Raw genomic sequence first — 22,659 nt, 5'->3', positions numbered from 1 at the left:
GGCCACTCTAATTTGATAGCATAACCGTAACACTTGAATGTAAAAATCTTGCTATCTTGAACTGTGCAAGGTTGAACATTTCAACCCAAATAATCTAGTTATGTTGACTTGATATACACTACTGTTCAGAAGTTTAGGGTCACTTGAATAAAATGTTAGTGTGTGTGTCTGTGTGTCTGTGTCTGTGTTGCATGTGTGTGTGTGATTTCTTTCAATAACCTTTGGATGTGAAGGCATGTATCTTTGAAACTATTCAAACACTATTTTAAATTATTATTCAACATTTATATTTGATTGTTGAATATTTACATTATAAAATATTAATTTTAGTATTATTTAATCATTACAATTATTGTTTATTATTAAAACTACAAATATTATCGTTCAAGCTTATTATTTTCATTACAAAACACACAAAAAAAGGTTTTTAAATGTATGACTAAATCAGCCAAGTGCCCAGAATAGACAGTTTATTTTTATTAACTGTTGACCAAGCTGACATAATAAAATATTACAGTTTTGATTTATTTAGTCGAAACAAAAAAAACTAATTGTTACATTTGTGTTATTCCAGAATTTTGTTTACAATTATTCTAAAATTCTGAAAAATATAAATAAAGAATGATAAAATCACCCAAAACCTTTGAATGATTGCGTAGAAAAGAGCAAAGGACATCTAGAAATATCTTTTCACAAATTAGAGCTTTAATTTCTGCATTTAACGCATTCAGCATGTAAACTTATGTCCCATTCTATTAATAAAAACGGAGGGATAAGTCGACAGTCATTCTTGTGCTCCCTGACAATAGTTTGGTCTAATACAAACAACTCCGCCCCCTCGAATGCTTTTTACATTTACAAGAGTCAGCTATACTATTTAGAGTCTCGCACAATGCCATTTTGCTCTCTGTTCCACCCAAAACAAGAGTCAAACCAACTTAACCCTCAGAGAGTCAAAGCATCTGTGAGATGTTTACATTGCAGGAGAACTCCGTTCCTGCAGAACTGGCTGCCGTATCAGCTTTAACACCTGTGAAAGGTACTTCACTCTTCAGATATACTTTATATTGGGTGCGCTCCAGCATGAGCCAGTTCTGCAGGAATGTGAAGCCGTGCCAGGCTAGCACGGCTGCTGCTCCTCTGAACAAACAGGAGTTTCGGGCGTGAATGTCACGCCAGTTCAAAAAAAAGCTCTGTCTTTTTCCGACAACGGCCCCAGAGCCGTCAACATTCAGCCCGATGACTTACGAGGGCCCAGCGCTTTTAATCATCCAGAATCAGAGGCTTTAGTTTTAATTAAATAGACGATAACACAATCTTACGAGTATCTCTTTATGCTGAGGTCATTTTGGGTTCTGCTTTTGAAGGTGTCATTCAAACTCCGAACCAGCCAGAGATGGCTCCAAGATGGGCGTTTAATCCTCGCCGTAAAGTTTCGAATAAGACTCTCCCTCAATCTACCTGTGGAAAGTTGCATCCAGGTCAGAAAAAAGTATGTCTGGATAGTTGAGCAAAGTTTAACTTTCATCCCTTAAACTAAACCAGTTGAGTTTGGTCTGCTTGCAATCAAGCACACTTAGTGAATGACAGCAATGTGACATGTTAAAAGTCTTCAGCCCCCCTCTCTCTGGGCATGGGTCCAACCTGTCTTGACAGATTCCCTGTCTTATACCGCAGTCCGCTTTGCACCTGATGGGACCACCTGAGTGAGCTCCCCAGAGGCTGAAATGAGAGAGGGCCGTCGCGTGTACGCTACCCAAATCTGTGCTGCGTTCAGATGTTAACCTGAAATCAGAACATGCACATATCATGTATAGTTTAGTCCTGTGGGGACACATGCGCCAACTGGAGATGTACAGGACCTTATTTGATACAAATCTTTGTATTTGACAGTCTGTCATTCAGTGTAATGTCCTGTTGTTAAAACATGTGCAACTGAACGTCATACACAAGATGTTTATTCAAAGCATTTTAATAGAGGGGCTCAAGAAAATGATAAAGAAATGTCTAAATGACCAAATGTCTGAATTACAGAATAATTGCAAAGATAAATGGATAGTTTACAAAAGTCATCATTAGAAGATATTTTGAAGAACATTGGCAACCCAACAACATTGTACCCCGTTGACTTCCATTCAATGGATACAAAACCACTTCACAAGATATCTTTTGTTTTCCACAGAAAGAGTCATATGTAGATTTTGAATGACATGAGGGTGAATAAATGATGACAGATTTACTGGGTGCTAATACTTTAAGATTGAAATTTAGCGACATCTTGTGGTGAGGTTTCGAATTGCAACCAACGGCTCACTACAACGCTCCTTCGAAGCACTACGGAGGCTGACACAGGACTAGGATGTCATCACGTTTTCGCTTCTTTGTCAAAGTTGATAACATATTTAGGAAATGCACTCTAAACAGAAATTTTCCATATTCATTTCTACAGTTGTTTTACCTGTATTTGACATGTTGCGCTGCATTAAAATTACATTAAAGCATTAACGAAAATGTCTGTAAAATAAAGGAATAAGTACTGGTAATAATTTTTTTACAGGATTTTATTTTTACAGTGAGCAGTTTGTCTGTTTAATGCTACTGTAGAAACAACATGGTGAATTCTATGTAGGGGATCCGTGGTGTATGTAGATAAAAATAGTTTATAATAAAATACTAAAAACAAAAGACTTCGTTATGTAAAGTATTTATACACCATTGAAGAAATAGTTAAGCATTTTATAAACTTCATTGGGCCTTTAAGAAATAAAAGAAAATGTATTGTCTATATATTTCTTGGCATGCAAGTTCTAGAAATCTCCCATTGAACTCAAAGATTCAAGTTTGTTTAACTCAGGAGTTGTGAAACAGGGGGACAAGAGCTTATATGCCTGGTTTTAGTACCTGCATTTGTCCATGTAGAACAGTCTTGCTACTCAAAGTATGAGCCGTTCCAACAAAAGTACCTGGAACAAACACAACAGACATTTTTGTTAGTTATTTTGGTAAGAAAGTCTCTGCTTTGAACATAAATTTCAATGTGAGCTTGTTTGCCCACACTGGCTGATCACGCAGGGTTGGACGGATTCAGACTGTACCAGTCAGAGTTCGTTGGAACACGGAAATTACAGGAACAGTGCCAGTCATTACAGATACAGACACGGGTAGTGCGTCTAGATGAGCTGGAGTTACGGAATGATGGACTATCAGCTGCCCAGACGACCTCCATTTTCTGTTCGATCTCTAGCGCACCCTGGTGGGAAGAAATTGAAATCATTTTGTAATAGTGTGAGGTCTGTTGTGCAGTCCAGTATCCAGGTCATGTGAGCCTTTGAATAAAAATGTATTGAGTGTCGACAGATCTGTGTCACCTAACTAAAGTTTAAAATCAATTGTGCATAACAACACAACATGAAGTGACCTTTGTAAACACAAATTACATTTTCAGATTCTATCACATACACGTACCACACCAACTGATAATATTTGCAACTAATTGAAGCAATCAGTCATTAAGGCATTAAGATACAATTATTCTACCAGGTTAAAAGCTCAACGTCAGCAGCAACAACAACAACAAGAAAAAGGACAAAGTAAACAGACTGATAAAAAGACATATTATCCGAACGCATATGATAATATTCTGCAATAATAAACAAAATAATTCTGCTAAATTATAACCTTTATAACTTTAAATGAAATGAAAATTCTGTCATCATTTACCCACCCAAACCTATATGACGTTCTTTCTTCTGCAGAACATGAAAGAAGATATTTTGAAGAATGTTGGTAACTGAACAATGCCATTACCCATAAACTTAATAGACAAAAAATGAATTGAAGTCACTGTGTATCGCGGTTGTTCAGATACCAACATTCCTACCAACAAAATGTCGTTTTTGTTTTTTCATGATTTTCTATCACACAACACTTTTAAGCAGGGCTTGCCCATTCTGAATTCAGAGAAGCGACTTGCCTATCTGTTTAAAAAATTAACAACAAAACAGTCCCGTCATATCTCCACATGTTCCCGTAAGAGGTGTTTTTTGGTATTTGGTGTTGTCGTCAGCTCACTGGCTGGCGATCAGGGTTTGGGGGGGATGTGGGTTTATCTTCATTAGCTTGCCCATTGACAGCTAATTGCTGGAGCAAGCAAAAACAAAAAGCTCGGTGTCCGTCCCTACACGCTCTGATTGCTCTGGGACAGGGGGAGGCAAAAGTCTGTGTGCCCCAAACAGAGGGCCTCACATAGGTATGACTTGGCAGGCAAACCTCTCCCCTGTACGGTTGTTTGTTTTTTGGTGAACAGGTCTATGCGAAGGGCACCGAAATGATCATGACAGTCTTTGCTTTTCTCATTTTGTTGTTTTTTATGGCAACAGGAGACATAATAAATCCCTTAATGCACCAACGTTTGTGGAAATCGCTTGGAATATTAGCAAGTTTGTGCTGGGTTTGTTCGAGATTCCTTCCCTTTTTTGACTTCTTATCAAAGAAAAATGACTTCAATAAAAACTTGACTGGCTTTCATAAGCGCAGTACATATTTTGGACACATCCTGTGTGGGTTTTTTTACACATCTTTTGTTAGCGGTGGGGAAAATAAAGCAGGTTTACAGTGAATCAATGAGATGGATTGTTTCCACTTATCAAGATCTGGCTTCAATTCAGGGTGAAGGCGGTCTGCGTTTGCTATTGCTCTTGTAAAACATGTTCTGGTTCTCCCTCACATGAATGAATCCCAACAAGACACATATTGTATCATCATGTGAATTCGCTTAGAGGTTTTCATTAAAACTTCTGTCACATCTCTCACTCAAAACTGAATTCTGTCCAATGAAGAAAAGGCACCGGTTATTGAACATTAGTTTACTTAATCCCCTTCCTTTTGACAGCTAAAATAATCAGATCGTTGTTCTATTTTAGTTAGTTGTGAGATACGCTGGATGGATTTGTCTATGCAATGAGCAAAAAAGAAAGGTGTTATTGTCCATATAAACCATCTGACATGATGGTAAAAGTGAATGATGGAGTCTGATTTGTAGAGTCAGGTGGTGTCAGTCAAATATGCGATGACCCCATCAGACATCTATGATAAAACAGAACACAGTGTCATAGTCAAATGAATTCCCAGTTACTGGCAGGTTGCTCTGTGCAGTTTTAAAGTGACAGTTTTGATGAGACGTTGTTTCTTTTGCGCAAAGTACACATCCAGTTCAAACAGGTGAAAACAGGATTCATTCTAATAGGGTTTGACAGGTAAGGCAAAATAGGCCACCTATGAGATGTTAGTTAAAATAAGGGAAACAATTTTCGGATGACAAATGCACATAAAGGCACTTTGTTCCAAATATTTTTTTTATAATAACCAGAAGAAATTGTCAACTTTGAACTGAACTGAAAATGTTGTATTTGTGTGTAGTTCAGCTAGCCACACAAATATTAAGGTAAGTGTTGTTCCTACACCTTAAATTTTTTATTCGTCTTATAGATCTGACATTACAATCTCAATACTCAGATACAAATGTAAAAAAGCAATGCATGTCGCTTTGGATAAAACCATCTTCCACATGCATAAATGCCAAATTAAATGTCAATAATAAATTGGCCTAGAATAAAGGACTACTAAAGATTTGTAGCCACCGTCCTACATAATCCTGAAAAAAATTATAATTTCCCAAACGAAATGAATAAGAAATAATTATACATTTGTTTCAGAAGTAACAGAAATAGAGCTCATAAACGTTTGATGTTCTGCAATGCTATTGTGGATTGTTCATTTGCATCTTAACGTCACGAGAGGCTCTTTTCTTTAATCGTGTGAACGGCGACATCTAGCGTCCAAAGTACAACATTGCACTTTTATCAGTAATGCAAGATTTATAGGGGATGCTAAGAATTACGTAAAAAACTTTATAGACAACATTTGAAGATTTCCTTTGTAATAACAGATATTATTCATTTTCATTATTAATTTACATTGTGTATTGTGCACAATAGAAACATGATTGATGAAAATTATTTAAAAAACTCGATCAACATAATCATTTTAACTAATCTCCCAATTTGGAAAACGAAACTGAACTAATCTAAATAGTTAGGCTATCCGTCGATATGTGTTTTGTTTACATTATACTGATCGAGGGATACATTGTTATTGAGTTGATGAGGGATGAGTTGTTAAGTTATTTCTGTGGTCATCAGCAGCATGACGTCGACTCATCTATTATGATCATTCAACCTGTCACGATAACTAAATGCAACTAAAAATCAGAAATAATTTTTACATTTTACTCTTAAACAGGATTAAAAGTGAAACCTCTGTAAGAAACGAAGATCTTGGTGCTCAAAATAGAGAAACTGGTTTAATTCAATTGTTGTATTAGAAATTGAATGGCAAAAAATACTATGATTGGTGGTAACCATGTATTTTTACTACAAACACCATAATGGCCTGTTCTAGTAAAATTGCGGTAATATTCTTAATCTTAATATTAACATTCATATTCTATACTGAATGTTTGAAACCTAAAAAGGTCCGAAACATTGCAAACATCGAGCGCAACTATGTGGGCGCGGGATGGGCGTGCGCGTGTGTAAAAAACCAGCAGCGCGCACCCCCGACTCTCACCAACCGAGCTCACCCACTCTCCCGTTACCCGGAAGTATGCAGAATTCCCAAAGATGGCGGAACAAGGTCCGATGGCGATAGCTATGCGGCTAAGAAATCAGCTGCAGAACGTCTACAAGCTCGACCCGTTGAGAAACGAGGTGAGTAAACCGAGCGAAAAGCCGTTTAGTGGAGCGACTCGGGCCGCGCGGTTCATATAAACGCGCGCGAGGGGTCTGATATGTGGCGCTGGAGCCGAGAGATGGAGCGCGAGACCGTGCGGCGCGTCTGCGCAGGCGTGAGTTTTGCGAAGACTCGATCTGCTGCGTGCAGCTGTTGTGTTTTTGTTCTCAATGCCGCGTGGTTTCTTGTTAAATCCGAGCTACTTTAATCTCCACATGTGTGCGCGGTCTCCTCCAGAATGCAATTTACGAATCAAGCATGCGGGTTTTCCCGTCTGCGCAGTTATAGTAACCGTGATCGCCGCGTGATGTCCCGCATGCTTGTTAATGAGCGCTGGCCCTGTCGCGCGAACAAGTGCATCGTTATGAGCGCTGCCGCGTGCATTGTTTGCAGCGCGTGCGCGCGTTAAACACACATTGCGGTGAATGCATCGCAACTTCAGTCGCGGGACATGAAATGACTTTCCTCAACACCGCGGAGCTCTCGCAGATTTCGTCGCGGTGATACACGGAGTTGTTGCCCAACAGTCCGAGCTGTTGTCGGTTGTGACAAACACGTTACTTCAATACACCCTCGGGTCATTTTAGCCAATGGTAAGCTTGTCTACAGATGACACCTCACTCTTGAAAAGTAAAGAGCGCTCCGTCCCGTTGCGGTCAAGTGCATCTGTTAGTTTGCATCTGGCAGGCGCATTTATCCAAAGCTCCGACGTCACCGCAAAACACTCCGACACGGTTTTGAAGCCTAGTCTCTACTTCAGAACATTATTTTTTAGGAAAAATTAGTATCTCCTAGTAATGTCAAATTGCCAAACATCATAAACAAGTTATCCTTATGTTTTCCAAACTCTACCATGGCTGGTCACATTAAAAGAGCTTTGATCAACTTTATATGTGATGGACAAATGTTTTAAAAACATTTATTCACCCTAGAATGTTTTAGGTTAGCCAAACGTTTTTAAGACTTGTTAGCTGATTGTTCTTTACGCAGTTTAACATTCAGTCGTTGTTTATTGAGGATTTATTATAATCTGGGCTGTGGGCGGTATGATCAACTTTAGCAAAAGTTTCACGGTATTGCATTACAGCACTAAAATGTGTTACTTTCAAATGTCTGCGTATTCATTTACATTTAGCAGAAACTTTTATCCAAAGCGACCTGCATTTCATTATCCTTTACATTTTACATAGGTATTTGCAATCACAACCTTGTGTTGTCAACGCAATGCTCTTACCACTGAGCTACAGGAAAGCTGTATTTCAACAACAACTTTTCAAATGCACACAAATAATTTTTTTAAAAGACATTCATATATGTTTGGTAAAAATAAAGCCTTAAAATGATAATGCTCTTTCTAAAAAGGTATTTTTGTCATAGCCTATTCACGGACGGACAAGATGGATGATAAATGAATAAAAAATAGAATGGGTAAACAGGACGATACAGAAAATTATTAATAATATTAATAATAAAAAGATACCCAATATGTAATATATGGTACTTGTATATACAGCTATGAGGCGTACTTCAAAGGGCACAGTTCACCCGAAAACAAAAATTCTGTCATTATCACATTTCAATGATCATTCAAACCTGCATGACTTTCTTTGCAGAGCACAAAAGAGGATATTTTGAAGAATCCACTGGCGCACATTTACTTGTATGGACAAAAAAAACTCAATGCAAGTGAATGGATGCCGTCAACATTTCTGGAAATATATTCTTTTGTGATGTGTGGAAGAAAAGCAAGTCATACAGGTTTGAAATGACAAGAGAGTTCAATGATGTTTCACTTTACATGCTTTGGATAGTTAAAATCTAAAGGGGATATGAGCTTTGATTCTTCTGAATAAGTTTGACAGTAATGGTTCCTCTCATGGAGATTATTTCTCCATGATCACGTAACATCATATGTTGAGCCTGACACGCTTCTCTCTGTTTCTCACCACAGGAAGAAGTAAAAATAAAAATAAAGGACCTAAATGAACACATCGTGTGCTACCTGTGCGCTGGATACTTCATTGATGCCACCACCATCACAGAATGTCTTCATACGTGTATGTTTTATACGACCCAATAACACATATTGCATATGCAGAATAAAGATAGAAGACATTTTGGATGGCTAGAGATTTAATAATACATTATTGTTTTCCTTCAGTCTGTAAGAGTTGCATCGTAAAGTATCTCCAGACCAGCAAGTATTGTCCGATGTGTAACATCAAAATCCACGAAACGCAGCCTCTTCTGAACCTGAAGCTGGACAGAGTCATGCAGGACATCGTCTTCAAACTCGTCCCAGGTCTACAGGAGAGTAAGTCAAGTGAAGAGGATTGTCTGATCATACGTCACTTTGTTCTTGTCATTCATGCTTAAATGTTCGTCTCATCTTCTCAGGCGAAGACAAAAGAATTAAAGAATTCTATCAGTCACGGGGTCTTGAACGCATCATACAGCCGTCTGGAGAAGGTAAAGGCATTATTTTATAACGGTGCATATCTTAATCTCTCGATTGGTGATGGTTGTGTGAATCTGTTTTGTGTTTCCTGTAGATTCAGTTCCGGATAATACAGGATTACCCTACACAAGCTTCGATCACTCTAAAGCTCATTTCTACAGATACGATGAGCAGGTCTCTCTCTGTTTGGAAAGGCAAAGGTAATGTGTTTGATGATGATGTCATCGCTGTTATTGATTTCGTGGCGCTGATAAAAGTTTGTAAACGAAAGCAAAGAACGATTATAAATAAAACACTAAATCCAATAATAAACCTTTGGTTAATTTCCTTCGTGCAAAGTTTGTCAGTAATATTTTCTTTATACAGTGTTCATATAACAGATACATACGTGAGTCTTGATTCTTTAAAAAAAAGTTTCTTCTTTTCTTTTTTATTCACAGTTCGTCATTTTCTGGAAAAGACAAACACAGATTAACTTTACAGGTAAAACAGCAAAACATTATTTTGAAAAGGAATGTAGGATTGAATCACTACATTTCTACCGAGAGCATTATGAGAAAGTGATGATTTACATCATGATCATTCTGAATCGTTTTGTTTCTCATGTTCCTGCAGCAGAAGTTTGTGCGTTGTTCGGTCAGGGCTGAAGTACGGCATCTGAGGAAGGTGTTGTGTCATCGGCTGAATGTAGAAAAACATCAGGTAAGATACATTATACAAATCAATTACAAATAAAGAAAAACTCTAAATGTACAAATAATTACTTGAAATGACATTTGTTTATTTAAGAGTATTTACCGACTAGAAAATATACATTTTCAATCTATTCTGACGGAATTTTATCTAAACCTTTCATTGTGTAGCAGGCTTTGTCTTTTGTCTTCATTGTGCGTCTCTGTTCTGCTGCAGGTCCAGATGTTATTCAATAATGAATCCCTCCCAGATCACATGACCATGAAGCGTCTCTGGCTTGCTCACTGGTTTGGAAAGGTATTACAGTCTAATGCGTCTCCAGCTAATTTCATACTGCATTCTTTTACACCATCAGCCTGTTAGTGTTCCCTTTAGGTGGGATCTTCATTTCATTTTCTAGCACGCTTGCGATTTACTGTGCAGTATTTCACACACTGAATGAAGAACACTTCTCTGAGGGATCACAGGCAGATTTAAGATTTATTAGGACTGGGAAAAGCTGTATGCCTGTCGTCGCCTTGTGGTCTGTAAAAGGGAATAGAAGTGCGGTTCTCCATATTGTTTTAAGCAGACATCATTATAAAGATTGTGGGAATCTACATTGTTACGTATGTTCTATCCTTTGTTTTGATTATTTAAATAATTTAATTCTTGTTTTCTTCTCTTTCAGGCACAACCGTTGGTGCTCCATTATGCCATAAAAGACAAGCGAACAAGATAGGATTTTGTGAAAAATTGGGTGTAAATATTTTGTATTTCACATATTATATTTTAATAGCTTTCTGTGAATATATACTTATTTTTTGGTTTTGTATTTTTGAAAATAAAATTTAAGTGGTAAAATGTTTGTGGTGTCTTTCAAGGTGGATGAAATCCCTTCAGTGTCAATTGTTCTTTTACGTTTTGGCATTTAGCAGATGCTTTAACCCAAAGCAACATAAAACATTCATTTTAAGGAAAGGCAATGCTATGAAAAGTGCTATTCAATGTAGAGCGATTTCTATTTGGTGAATTGAACGTGGTCTTATTTTCGCTGTTTTCAAACGAAAACCACAAGAGGGCGCTGTTGGTATTTATAAAATCATCACCATCGCAAAATTATCCAGTGACTCCATAAAAAGATAATTTAAAGGCATTTTCATCTTTGATGATCTTATTTTGAGTAATATAAATATACAATGACAAATAAATCGGAGTACTTTCGTCATCCTTATTCTCAATTTATCAAATAAAGAGGGAAAATCTACAAAAAATAAAACTTGCAGGCTACATGCTTTGAAAATACATGACGAAACAAACTTATTTGACCTATTAAACAACAAATCTGATCATTACGATATTTTCTATGGCATTTTTTACGCGTTTTTGTAAATAAGATGTTATGTTCAAATTTGTTTATCCTTTTTTTTGACAGCCTAAATTCTATTATCTCAAATGTTTTTCAATGATTTGGAAATTTAAAAAAATGTATATGAGCACTATTAAATTAGTCTGATATGTTAGCCTAATTATGTTTTGCATTGGTCCTGAAATGAAATTTCCAGTTCTTTTAAAAAAAATAAAGAATTGACAGCGCAAATGTTAGACTTTCGTCTCTAACGATTTATATTTATACAATTTCAAATATGAACATAATTCACGTTATGAATCTTAAAGTGAAAATAAACAGCTTTCCATTATTGAAAATATAAAATAACTTAAAAAGTAAATGATAAATGTATCTCTTAGCAATGATTTAATTATAATCGAATACGTTTTTTTATTTACTTTAAGTATTTCAGTAAGGACCCCTTAGCTAAATAAAAACAGATTCTAGTAAGTGATTTATGATCTTTATCTTTCATAATATTTATCTTTTGCACAACATTCCTCAGGTCTGTCATTGTAAATTCTACGAACCATTTTTCGTAAATGTGAACATCTTCAAATGAATATAAAATGTTTCTCATTATACACCATTGACATGTTATTTGCAGAAACGGAAACACTGCTCTGTCATTGTTATCTGGTAATTTCCAATATTTCCACACTGCAGCAAAGCATTTATATTCATACAAATCAAACACCTGTAATCTCAGCAATCCGGGTGAATTTACTCGCAGACTTCAGTCAGTTCTGCATGAACACAATCTTTTGCTCTGAGAACTGCAGCTCTCTAGAAACACTTTCCACAAAGCGATAATAAAAATCTACTTGACTTTTCAACCCCAACTATTCCGAGCGATTAGGCCAATTGTACTTCAATCTTCTCTCTGTCCCAAAACTGCGGTCTTGTTCTGCTCACAACTGACACAAATGGACCGAAAGAAATTCGGCAGACGGGGCAGCCGGACAAGCAGGATGCAACAATCCGTCCCATTTCCACTAACTTCCTATTGAGATTTATTCATTAGAAACCTCATGCAAATCGACTGCTATTCATGGGCGTTTTTAACACAGGGCACAGATGCGGGGGTATTATTTGGGCTCGGCCGACTGAAACTGTTAATGCGCGCTCAAAGGCGGGTTAACCTAATCAATCATGTTGACTAGTTTGTGTAAGAGAAGATTCATAAACCATATGGCGCGAGGGGAAAGCAAGCTTTATGTTGTCATCGTGACAACTGCTTTCTGAAGAGCGCGTGAGGTGGGAGGATGGGGGAGCTTGTTCAATTGTCCTAATTAAGCTTCAAGCACTTAACAAACACAAACACTCTTAACACACACGCACAATGAACCCGGTGCGTAAAAGCGCACTGGTTCTCGCGGCTGTTTAACTTCACGAGAGGGCGCAATACAAATACGCATTAAATATCCAATTGTTCTTGCAATATTAATCAAAGAAAACTGATTCACTGAATTTTTGGAGTCCAATTCATTTCTTACACTCGTTCATGATTGAAGGTGACGTCACGTCAAGAAACATTGTGAAATACATATACCCTTTATTTACATAAATGAGGATTAAATAGAATGTTACAATAAATTTAACGAGTTAGATGCATCATAACGTGTTATATATATACACAACCTTGCCTTTGCATTGCTTTGGACATACACGCACTTTTTAATCATTTGTTTATAATGCCAGCAATCATAGAAATTGTGCCAGGAACTTGGATACATAACGTAGAAATATGGGAAATGTGTTTTTACAATTGCAATGTAAAGTCAATTCACTGAGGACTTCTGAAATTATTTATAAATATATAAATCTATTTAAATGAGAATTTCACTTTTGGCATAGGTTTTCATAGCGGTCATTAATGTGTATTGAAACATGAGTGTAAACAATTGCACACGTTTCCTTCGAAAATCAAGTCGAGAAATAAAGCTTAAAATGCACATACACATGTTGCAGTCTTGATACTGTACCATTTATCTCTAATCATTTCTCAGATATGAACACGTATTCCTTAAACCACGTCTTCAGTCTGGACATCAGTATATGGAGCTTTTACAATCCTTCAATAAATTAAGAATAAGGGAGACAGAAAACCTTCCTTGCATTTCAAGTTCTTCCGCAGTTTCAAACGTCCGTGCAAAATGTTGTGAAAAATGCCCTTTTCTGAAAACGAGGGCCTGTTTTTTTAATCGTCCACCTCAATTTCCTCGTCCTCCTCTGAAAATTCGTCTGTGGTTTGGCCTCTCGACGACGATGGGGACTGTGGAAAGGCTCTCGGGGAAAGACTGGGCGAAATGGGCCCAGAGCCACCATGAGGGTCGTCGATGTCATCCATGGACACCAGTTTTTCCAATGCCTGCGGTGGGATTTTCTTCAGCGACTCCACGTCCGCTTTCATCTCCTCGAGATCTCTTTTAAGCTTGGCCCGTCGGTTCTGGAACCAGGTGATGACCTGCGCGTTGGTCAGACCCAGCTGCTGCGCGATCTGGTCTCTGTCGGCCGGTGACAGATATTTTTGATACAAAAAGCGTTTCTCCAGCTCGTATATTTGATGGTTTGTGAATGCTGTGCGGGACTTCCTTCGTTTCTTGGAGGCCTGTCTTTGGCCAAAGCCGTTAAGATGTTCGCGACCTGAAAATAACACACAGATAAAAAAAGAAATGGATTTTTAGTAACTAGTGATTGGAATAAAGCAGGCAGTGTGCGACCCTAAAATGCGTAAAACTGCATGAGCTGAGGACTATAATGAATATATTATAAAAATACAATTCAGAAAACATTCCGCTTATTAGCAATTTGTGTAAATGTATATCAGAATAAATATTAAACATGAATTAAAATGTCTAACTTTCACTTATTAACAAGAACGAATGATCTGTTGAGCATAAGTCGTGATAGTTATGTTAAAGCGTTACACACTGTGTAATAGGCCGCAGTTCATTTCAATCCAGCTGCATAACAGCTGTTCATGAAAAGTGGGGGGAAAACTTTCCAAAACATCTGAACTATTGATTGCCAGACATATTCTAAATATTTTATGTGTTAATCAAGTATCAAGCAACAGAACTGTGCACAACCTCATTACAGACGACCTTAACGATTGCTGTGACCCACTATAAGATAGTTCCGCAATGTCAACACGAACTCTGTGACGAAAGACGGTTTCAGTAAATATGTCAACCGAACATGAATGATCACTATCACTCAAACTTCATTGCAAATGTGTCTTCGTCACGGTAAGCTTTAGACTGCCTGTAATTCCTGAAATAATGTGACTCTCAACCTCGAGGAATCACAAAATGACATTGAGATATTCCACGTGGATCAGTATAAAAAAATATATATATTATTGATAAATGTTTGAAATATATATGTTTGAAAATACATAAACCCAAACTTTGTGGAGCGGTAGATTTAAAATAGAACTAATATAGGCTCATACATACATTCTTGCATTTTAAAAAAGACAAGCGTACTCCTCATCTTCAAATTATCTTCAAAACTACTTTATTCAAATAAAACCTGTCTTGTCATCTATTTTTAAAATATGTATTAATATCCGAACTGTAAAATACACAAACAACATACTATCACTTGCGCACACAGAAGTTCCTGATAAACAGTACAACACAAACAAATACAAAATATCACTAAACATTCCTTGTAATTACGAAAACCCATGCATTAATATACACAATTCAATTTGAGTAAAATAGTAGACAAAATCCCAAAATGTACCTTCTGCGGCTTGTATAACGCTAACTTCCAGCCCTTTAAAAGTTTTGCTCGCCAGCTCTTCCAGAGCACATAACGGAGAAGAGGGCGCGCTGATCCCGTTCCGTGTCGCAGCCGAGCCGGCCACTTTCTCCAGAACCCGGGGAGGGCACAGAGTACTGACCGATTTCTTCACGGAGGGTTTATTTAAAATATCCTCAATGCTGAACGGGGTGAGGGGCTTGTTGGAGTTCGCCGGAGGTGGGAGCTGATCCAAGGGACCCCGCCGCCTCTCCTCGCCGCTGGACTGTAAAACGGAGCCTGCCTTCATGTCTTTAGTACTGGAGGTCATCTCAGTCCAAAAAAACAACTGCAAACAGAAGTCACCTAAATGTTCGACGCGACACGTTTATACATATAAAACCTTTTCTTTATCCCGTTCTTTAAGCGAAATCGTCGTTCTTCCTCGCTCTGAAATGGCTCTCCAAAAGCACCATGCTTCAAGCGTCACAGCGACCCGAACTTTAGTCCTGTTACGAGGGTCCGATGCGCGCTCTCCATAAAGATCTTCAGCATGTGTAGCTGTACTGGCCAGGGGGGCGACCGCATGCACGAAAATAAGCGGTCTCGAGGAAGCAAAAACAGCGAGTAACTGCTAACGAGTTCTTGTTGATTGCTTTTGCGAAGTTCAATTAGAGAAACACTACGCTACTTGTGACCCGCTGCTCCGTCTTAAAGGGCCACACCACAATAATGAATTGGACGCGAGAATAGGAGGAGTTACGCACTGAAGTTTAAAGAGAGGGGAGATGATGGCTCTGCGTGTTTATGCATCTGTTGATGCATCCCACTCCCACTTAGGGCAAACCACGTGCTCCACGCGTATACTTTCCAGAAAAGGAAAGTGTGCTCTCATTAAGTGGTGTCCGTCTTTCTCCGTGTCTTTCTGTCTGTCTGTGCAACAACAAAACAAAGTGATGAAAGGCAGTGTGGTTAATTATTATAACATTGGAGGATGTGATTATTGCGTTTTTTTAGACTCTTATGACAGCATAATTTCCACACCCTTAGTCTACCGGCAATCACTTAGACCACACGAGATCAGAATGCAAAGCATGCGATTTAGTCTGAATAATGATTTCTGTTGCTCTTATTGTGACGCAAAAATGGTCGATGCAGCTAAGAAGCAGCCAACATTTACATAATAAAATAAAGATTGTAGTTACAACAACAACACCGTTAGGTATTGAAATATAGCCTAACAACAAATAAAACCAGTCTGAGATATTGTGCAATGTCTTGTAGGATCAATTATTTATCTTTTAGTTAAATCATTAGATGTAGTCTAATGGTGGCATAGAAAAAGAGAGACTACTGGGTGAGATTAAGTTAAATTTCGGCACAGTGCAACATAAAATGTTGGAGTTATACCCCTCAGTACCAAAGTAATTCTCCATGAAACATAAGGAAGCGCGTGGGTAACGAGAAAGGCGCAGTGCCGCTCTGACACTCTCAGTTCTGGACACAGATTTTCAGATGATGCTCTTGCCACACGCAACGAAACTGTATGGATGCAGGTAAGAGAAAATCGTGTTATTATTTTACAAACGTCATTTTTGTTCTTTTGGTCTATTTTATATTATGATAAACAATTCACGTATATGATTTTACGATTTCAGATCCTTTTAAATATAATTTAAAATAGTACAATACAAAAAATCCGTTTTTTTTTTATTAATGATTTATACATGACCATAAATATTTTCAAATAGCCTGCGTTACAGTTATCACTTTTAACAATTTACATAATTTTGTATAACAAAATGTTAAAACACAAATATTTATGTTATTTTTTTTTAATAAGCACAGTAAACAAAGAAAACTGTAACACAAACGTGCGTTGCCTCCTAAAATGTACTTAAATTAACATTTATTTACAATATTTACAATTTCAAGTCATTTTTAAGGTCGACATTGTTGTATTTCCCCACAAATCTTTTACCGAGGCCTTAAACTGTAGTGCATCTTTTGGGCAAAAGAACAAGTTGACATCTGATAATATTTAACAGCGTTTCGATAATCGATTAGGGTGATATATGTCTCTCTTACACGAGTCATTGGCGATGTATGGCCGGTTCGCAGCAAAAGCGCATTGTCCGTGCCAACAGCACCATATGGTGACATTCGTAAAGGGACCAAAACGAGCCAAACAGATTACGAGCAGTAAAACAGCACGACATTCTATTAGTGAAGGTCCAGACGGGTCGACGTGGGCGACGCAGAGCCAAGCTGAATTGAATATTGTATGGCAAATGAACAACAATGCATTGAACAAATGTAACTGGCTGAACAAACATACTAAGGAGTCTCTGATACTGTCACATCCTTATACGATTACAAACGCATGGTGAACATGGTGAACAAATGTACATTTTGAAATCACAGTTGTCGAAAGGTAGAACGAAAACACATTTGAAATGGAAGATTTTATAGGCATAATGTAGAATAATCTGGGATTTGTTTGTAAATTTGGAGATAAGTGAATTTTGACGATTTGCGTCACAGAAAACATAATAAATTGAAAATCAATAGAAAAATAATTTAATAAATCACATGAGACCACATTGTCATGAATTACAGATATACAGTATATTACGGTGAAGTCAACGTTTACGCAGGTCAATAATAACAACAAGAACAACAATAATAATATTAATAATATAAAATCCTCCTATTTGTCACAATGTTTCCATTTGGGTCGAAAATCTCCTTATCGAATTCTTAACCTCAGACTGGCAGGTCACGGGAAAGCTGCTAAAGCTATTAAACGATACATGGGTATTACTGTAATGTGAATGGATAGGATTTCTGATCGGGAGAATGATGCCCTTCAGCGCCAACAATAGCACATTCGCATTACCCCACAGAGGGCGGGCAGAGAAACCGAAGCTGGACATGGTGTTACATTTCTCTCAAATGCGGCGAGCATTATTAGTTCTAAAGATAAGTCCGGCCATATCTCTCCTGCGCACAGGTCTGAAGGATCCGAACGGTGCTAATGCGAAACGTTTTCTTTGGCCTAATTTAAACGTTAATTAGAAACAGAACACCTGACATCATCAATCATCACGGCTTTAGGGGGAGTAGGGTTTTATTTTCGCCCACCCTGTCCCTGCGTCACTTCCCTGAGCAGATACTCGTATGAAGATGGCAATGCTATGGCCGATGGAAACATTTATTGTTAATAATGCTACAGTGCAGGAGACCGCGCATTGGTGGACACGTTTTTCTTTACTTCTTTTGGAATGTGCAAAAGAACAGAATAGAAAAATAAATAAATAGCACATCATCTGTTCTTGTACCACGACAGAATCATTAACAAGGTTATTCAATTACTTTTGTATTATTTTATGCAGTCAAAATCCTTGAAATTATTACGTCAAAATGTGCAATGCACGGTAAATATTATTTATCAGATAACCTTAAAAGTGCCTTATATAGTAATATCTTAATTATCTCATTTTATGTATTTAAAAAAATTATAATGATTTGACCAACCTGATGATAGGACAAATTAAGTAGATAGCACCCTATATGGTACGTAGCCTATATTTGAAGTGGGCCTGACAAAAAAACGATTTAACAAACCAAATGCTTATATAATAATATAAATAATTCATATTTCACACTATATGGGTGGCGTGTTTTTTAAAAATATTTATGAAAAACAATAATTATTTCAACTGAGATAATACATCATCTACATTTATTAAAATCCAAATAAATTCATTTCTGATATCTAAACGAATTAAATCTTAGATTTGACTAAAGGGAGGCTATAAGAAAAGGACAGGCCAGATCCTTACAAATATTTTCTGTCGCCCTTCTTTAAATTTCCCAATTATGTTGCTTTGTCAATGCGTACAAGTCACGTTGGTTTCTGCTAACATTTGCCTCTCGCACGCCCCTCTCTGTTACCCAAACAGCTGTACTAACTACAATATAAACATGATACGGGGACATACGCATTAACGTGGAGCCAAGCGGTGACATTTGACTATGATACACCTATCGGGTGCGTTATGCAGTAATGCGTTGTGCCATGTTACCGTTTTCTTTTCCAAATACCCTCTTGGCACAGTTTGAGCCCTCGGATGGGGGAAGACTTGGGTTTAAATGAAATATATTAGTGCATATATGAATATAAATAAATGCAGAATTTATAAAATGGGATGTCATAAATATCTGTTGAGCTAAGTAAATGGTCTCGTGTCTATGAAGCTGTAAATCGTGTTTATGGCGGCTGTTTGATCTCACTGGATTGACAAGTTACTATCAAGGCGTTTGTAACGAGCAATAAACCAATCGGGCCAATGTTTGGGTGTTTTAACCAACACACACGCGCGCACAAACCCAATCTAGAAAATATTAGTACATCACAAAGAGATCATTTCATAATTATTTTCATATAAAGCATATAAAATGGCCAACATAATATCTATAAAAAGCATTACTCCATATAGCTCTTGTTGCAGAGTACGCTTAAATATTATAGCCCTAATCTAAACATTTTTTTATTAATGTTTACAAGAGAAGTTATAATAGAGAAAATTACGTGATGTTCAACATATTTAGAAATGACACGCCGTGTTAGGTAAATATATTTGGAATATAAATCCTCTCTGGCCCAAATTTTAAAGAGTCCATATAAAAAAGGTTGCAAAGTTAATGGACTGTTGGTGGATGTAATGAGCAAATCGATGTCGTCACGAGTGTTAATTGTGTTTAATAATGTCATATCGATTAGTGTTTTTTCGGCTTTGACAGGCTTCAGTCAATTAAGGAGCAGTAAAATCGGAAATCCATGTATAGTAAGGTGCACGCGAATCTGATGGTCACAGGTTAATTGTGCGCGTGCCAGTTCTTCTGACGCGCGTTCGATTGCGTCGTGCAGATACTGGGTGGCGCAGTGTCCAAACACCTCTCCTTATTATTTAGACACATCGCTCTAAAAACAATATAATCAAAACGTCAGAGTCGCCTGCTGTTTTACATCCCATGTTGCTTTTGATGGTGTCATGTTCGGCAGTATTTAGTACCTGTTGATGTTTTCTCACTCACTGGATGACAAATGCACGGGCTCCCCAAAGCTCACAGACCCTCCCCTATGGCCCTAAACTCCGGACAAACGGTCACACGGATCAAAGGATCGGACCCCTAGGAGCGGTGTTGCACCCTGCCAGGGCTCCATGGGGTCGGTTTGAGATCATAAAAATGGCCGTGAGGGGCACGTCTCCTGGAGGGAATTATGGAGCTTTACGTCGTGTGTTTTGAGAACGAGCTGCAAAGGTGTGAACAGGAGGAAATGGATTCGTTCCCACTGATAAACGTGGTTATTTAGATAGAACAGCAAGGCGTGGGAATTTGATGCTCACCACTGTTCGTGCAGCGTAGGCGCAATAAATCATGTCAGGAGCCTATAGTTAAAACCAAACAATTAGAAAAAACAAGTGTTAAAAAAATATTATAGATTGCATAGCCTATAAGAAATATGCCAATTTATCGAAGAAATTTCTCAAAACGAACAGCACCCTTTTACTACTCTGCGCAATGTATCAATAGAGTTAATTTTGCATGTCACATCAATTTTAACATAGTGACATACTTTGATTCACAGGCCCTCAAACGCGCGCACTCGATCTCCACAGGAACCCCCTCTCTTTTCACCTGAATAAACGTTTGACACTCCAACACACTTCAATGATGGACACGCGTAATTACGCACATCTGCGTCTGAGCGTCCAATAAGGGGAAGCCAAAACCGAGCTGATTTGTGTTCAGGTCCATGGCACTATCCTGGAAATGCCACTCTGCCCTGCTGCCATAGGCATTCATGTATGAAAAATCATTTGAGCTCATAAATATTTAGTTTTCAGGGTGGTTTTTGCTTTCACGCAAAACACTTGCATTACAGTGTTTGGAATAATCATTAATATAATTACAATCGCAATAACTAACAGTGCGTAATTGCAAGCTGTTCTACAACAATGATTACGTTGTTTATTATAACAACTCAAGTTGTAAAGGGTGATTGTTTTAGTGTGCACTTAATTTCTGACTAATTAACAAAACGAAAGAGGTCATACAGAAACAGATAGATCCATTTATTAATATGAATTCGATTCCTCTATTTAATGCATTGAAGAATAAAAAGTGACATATTGCATAAAGTAATTTTACCACCATAAACACAAAGCATTTGCTGCCTCTATTATTATAATGGTTTATACTAATAATATTTATACTATGTTAGAATATGCTTATATTATATATTCTTATATTCTAGTATATTGTTTAGTCAGTGATGTTGCACACATAAAAAATAGTAGCCTTAAAATTTACATTAATAATTGGATTGTGTGGCTGATTTCAGAAATTAGGATGATTGTTGTAGAATATCACACGCCACAAAACATTAATTTCTTTTTTTTTTCATTTAATCTATGTATTGCGCACTCACACATGTACTCTCTCTCTCTCCCGCGCGCGCGCCTACACACACACACTTACATTTACACTCACACACACACTTACACACACACCTTTCTTCTGTTTGTGTGATGGATGCTGGCCTTTGAGCGCAGCGTCATCTGAGCTCAGGCAAAACCACAGAACGCAGTGATCGAAAGGATGCGCGATGATCCAACACTGAAGATACACAAGATTGGGTAAAGATGTGGCCTTGGAACAGAACAAATTTTTAATATTAAGCAAATTTATTAAACAAACATCTTTTAAGTGTAGGCCCTATCATTATTCTTCGATGCAAAAATGGATATTGACTAATCATCTTAATCGTTGGGCCAAGTGTACGCGTTTTTATTCTCAATTTTCGAAAAATGATATGATAGGGATGACCAAATAAAACTTTTACCAAACTCCAATTGTAATTCAATGTACAAACTGTTATATGTTACGTTGACACTACCAATAATAAACATTTTAAAATTCTGTACTTAAACCATATCATATATATAATAAATGTGAAATATCACATGCACGAAACTGACAACTTTTAGAAAGATCTTGGATTCCAATGTTGTCTGTCATTTATTTCAATTGTGATCATTTAATGCATCGGAATGAAGCTCACGAGAGGGCCTCGTGCATCCTCTGCAATAGAAATAACTAATCGTCATCAGCTGATTATGACGCAAGTAACCAGAGGAGCAATATCACGCACGATTTATGTAACTCCCCGAGATGCACCCCTGCGCTTTTTAAAGAGGGATTTAATTTGGAGTGCACACCGGGTGCATATCAGCGTTTATGAAGATAAATGCTATCACTAGAGCACATTGTTCCGTGGGAACCTCAGCAGAATCAATCATGGCAATTCTAGCCGCGACCACTTGGGTGCCTAATGGCGAGGTTGATGTTAGGGGGCCTGGGGGTGAATCATCACATCAAAAATTCCATGCTGATTAATGTTAGAGGTTTAATGTTGGTTTAGTCAAACACACATCACGTGCACCATAAAGGGGGGCTTGTTGACAATAAAATATGTAATCGGGCATGCCTACCAACACAAGCATGTTTTCGTTTAATACATAGTTTATTC

General features: G+C 37.6%; 2 protein-coding genes across 8 annotated transcripts in view; one reads left to right on the top strand and one right to left on the bottom strand.

Moving 5' to 3' along the window:
- Positions 1–6,620: 6,620 nt before the first annotated feature.
- Positions 6,621–10,787, top strand: pcgf1 (polycomb group ring finger 1). Of its 2 annotated transcripts, XM_056769927.1 has the most exons (9): positions 6,621–6,767; positions 8,741–8,846; positions 8,951–9,103; positions 9,187–9,258; positions 9,342–9,447; positions 9,688–9,730; positions 9,863–9,949; positions 10,157–10,237; positions 10,611–10,787. In XM_056769927.1, exons 1-9 carry the CDS (start codon positions 6,681–6,683, stop codon positions 10,659–10,661), a joined length of 786 nt encoding a protein of 261 aa, XP_056625905.1. In that variant the 5' UTR covers positions 6,621–6,680; the 3' UTR covers positions 10,662–10,787. The 2 variants fall into 2 exon arrangements, with proteins under 2 accessions (XP_056625905.1, XP_056625904.1); XM_056769926.1 differs by lacking the exon at positions 10,611–10,787 and having other exon boundaries at positions 10,157–10,603.
- A 2,081-nt stretch (positions 10,788–12,868) lies between these two features.
- The window catches only part of lbx2 (ladybird homeobox 2), a 28,648-nt gene continuing 18,857 nt past the window's right edge, over positions 12,869–22,659 (bottom strand). For 4 of the 6 annotated variants that reach the window (XM_056769909.1, XM_056769906.1, XM_056769912.1 and 1 more), the window contains 2 exons: positions 15,063–15,992; positions 12,869–13,955 (listed from right to left, as the gene is read on the bottom strand). In XM_056769909.1, the coding sequence (XP_056625887.1) occupies positions 13,510–13,955; positions 15,063–15,390 (774 nt within the window). In that variant the 5' untranslated portion in view covers positions 15,391–15,992 and the 3' untranslated portion in view covers positions 12,869–13,509. Of the gene's footprint in view, positions 13,956–15,062; positions 15,993–21,640; positions 21,747–22,659 lie in introns of all 6 variants that reach the window. The other 2 variants (XM_056769907.1, XM_056769910.1) reach the window with 2 other exon arrangements.

This window comes from Triplophysa dalaica, chromosome 16 (assembly GCF_015846415.1).
Source record: "Triplophysa dalaica isolate WHDGS20190420 chromosome 16, ASM1584641v1, whole genome shotgun sequence".
Taxonomy (NCBI): domain Eukaryota; kingdom Metazoa; phylum Chordata; class Actinopteri; order Cypriniformes; family Nemacheilidae; genus Triplophysa; species Triplophysa dalaica.
Note: the sequence above shows the minus strand (reverse complement) of the source record. Positions and strands in the feature narration are given on the sequence as shown.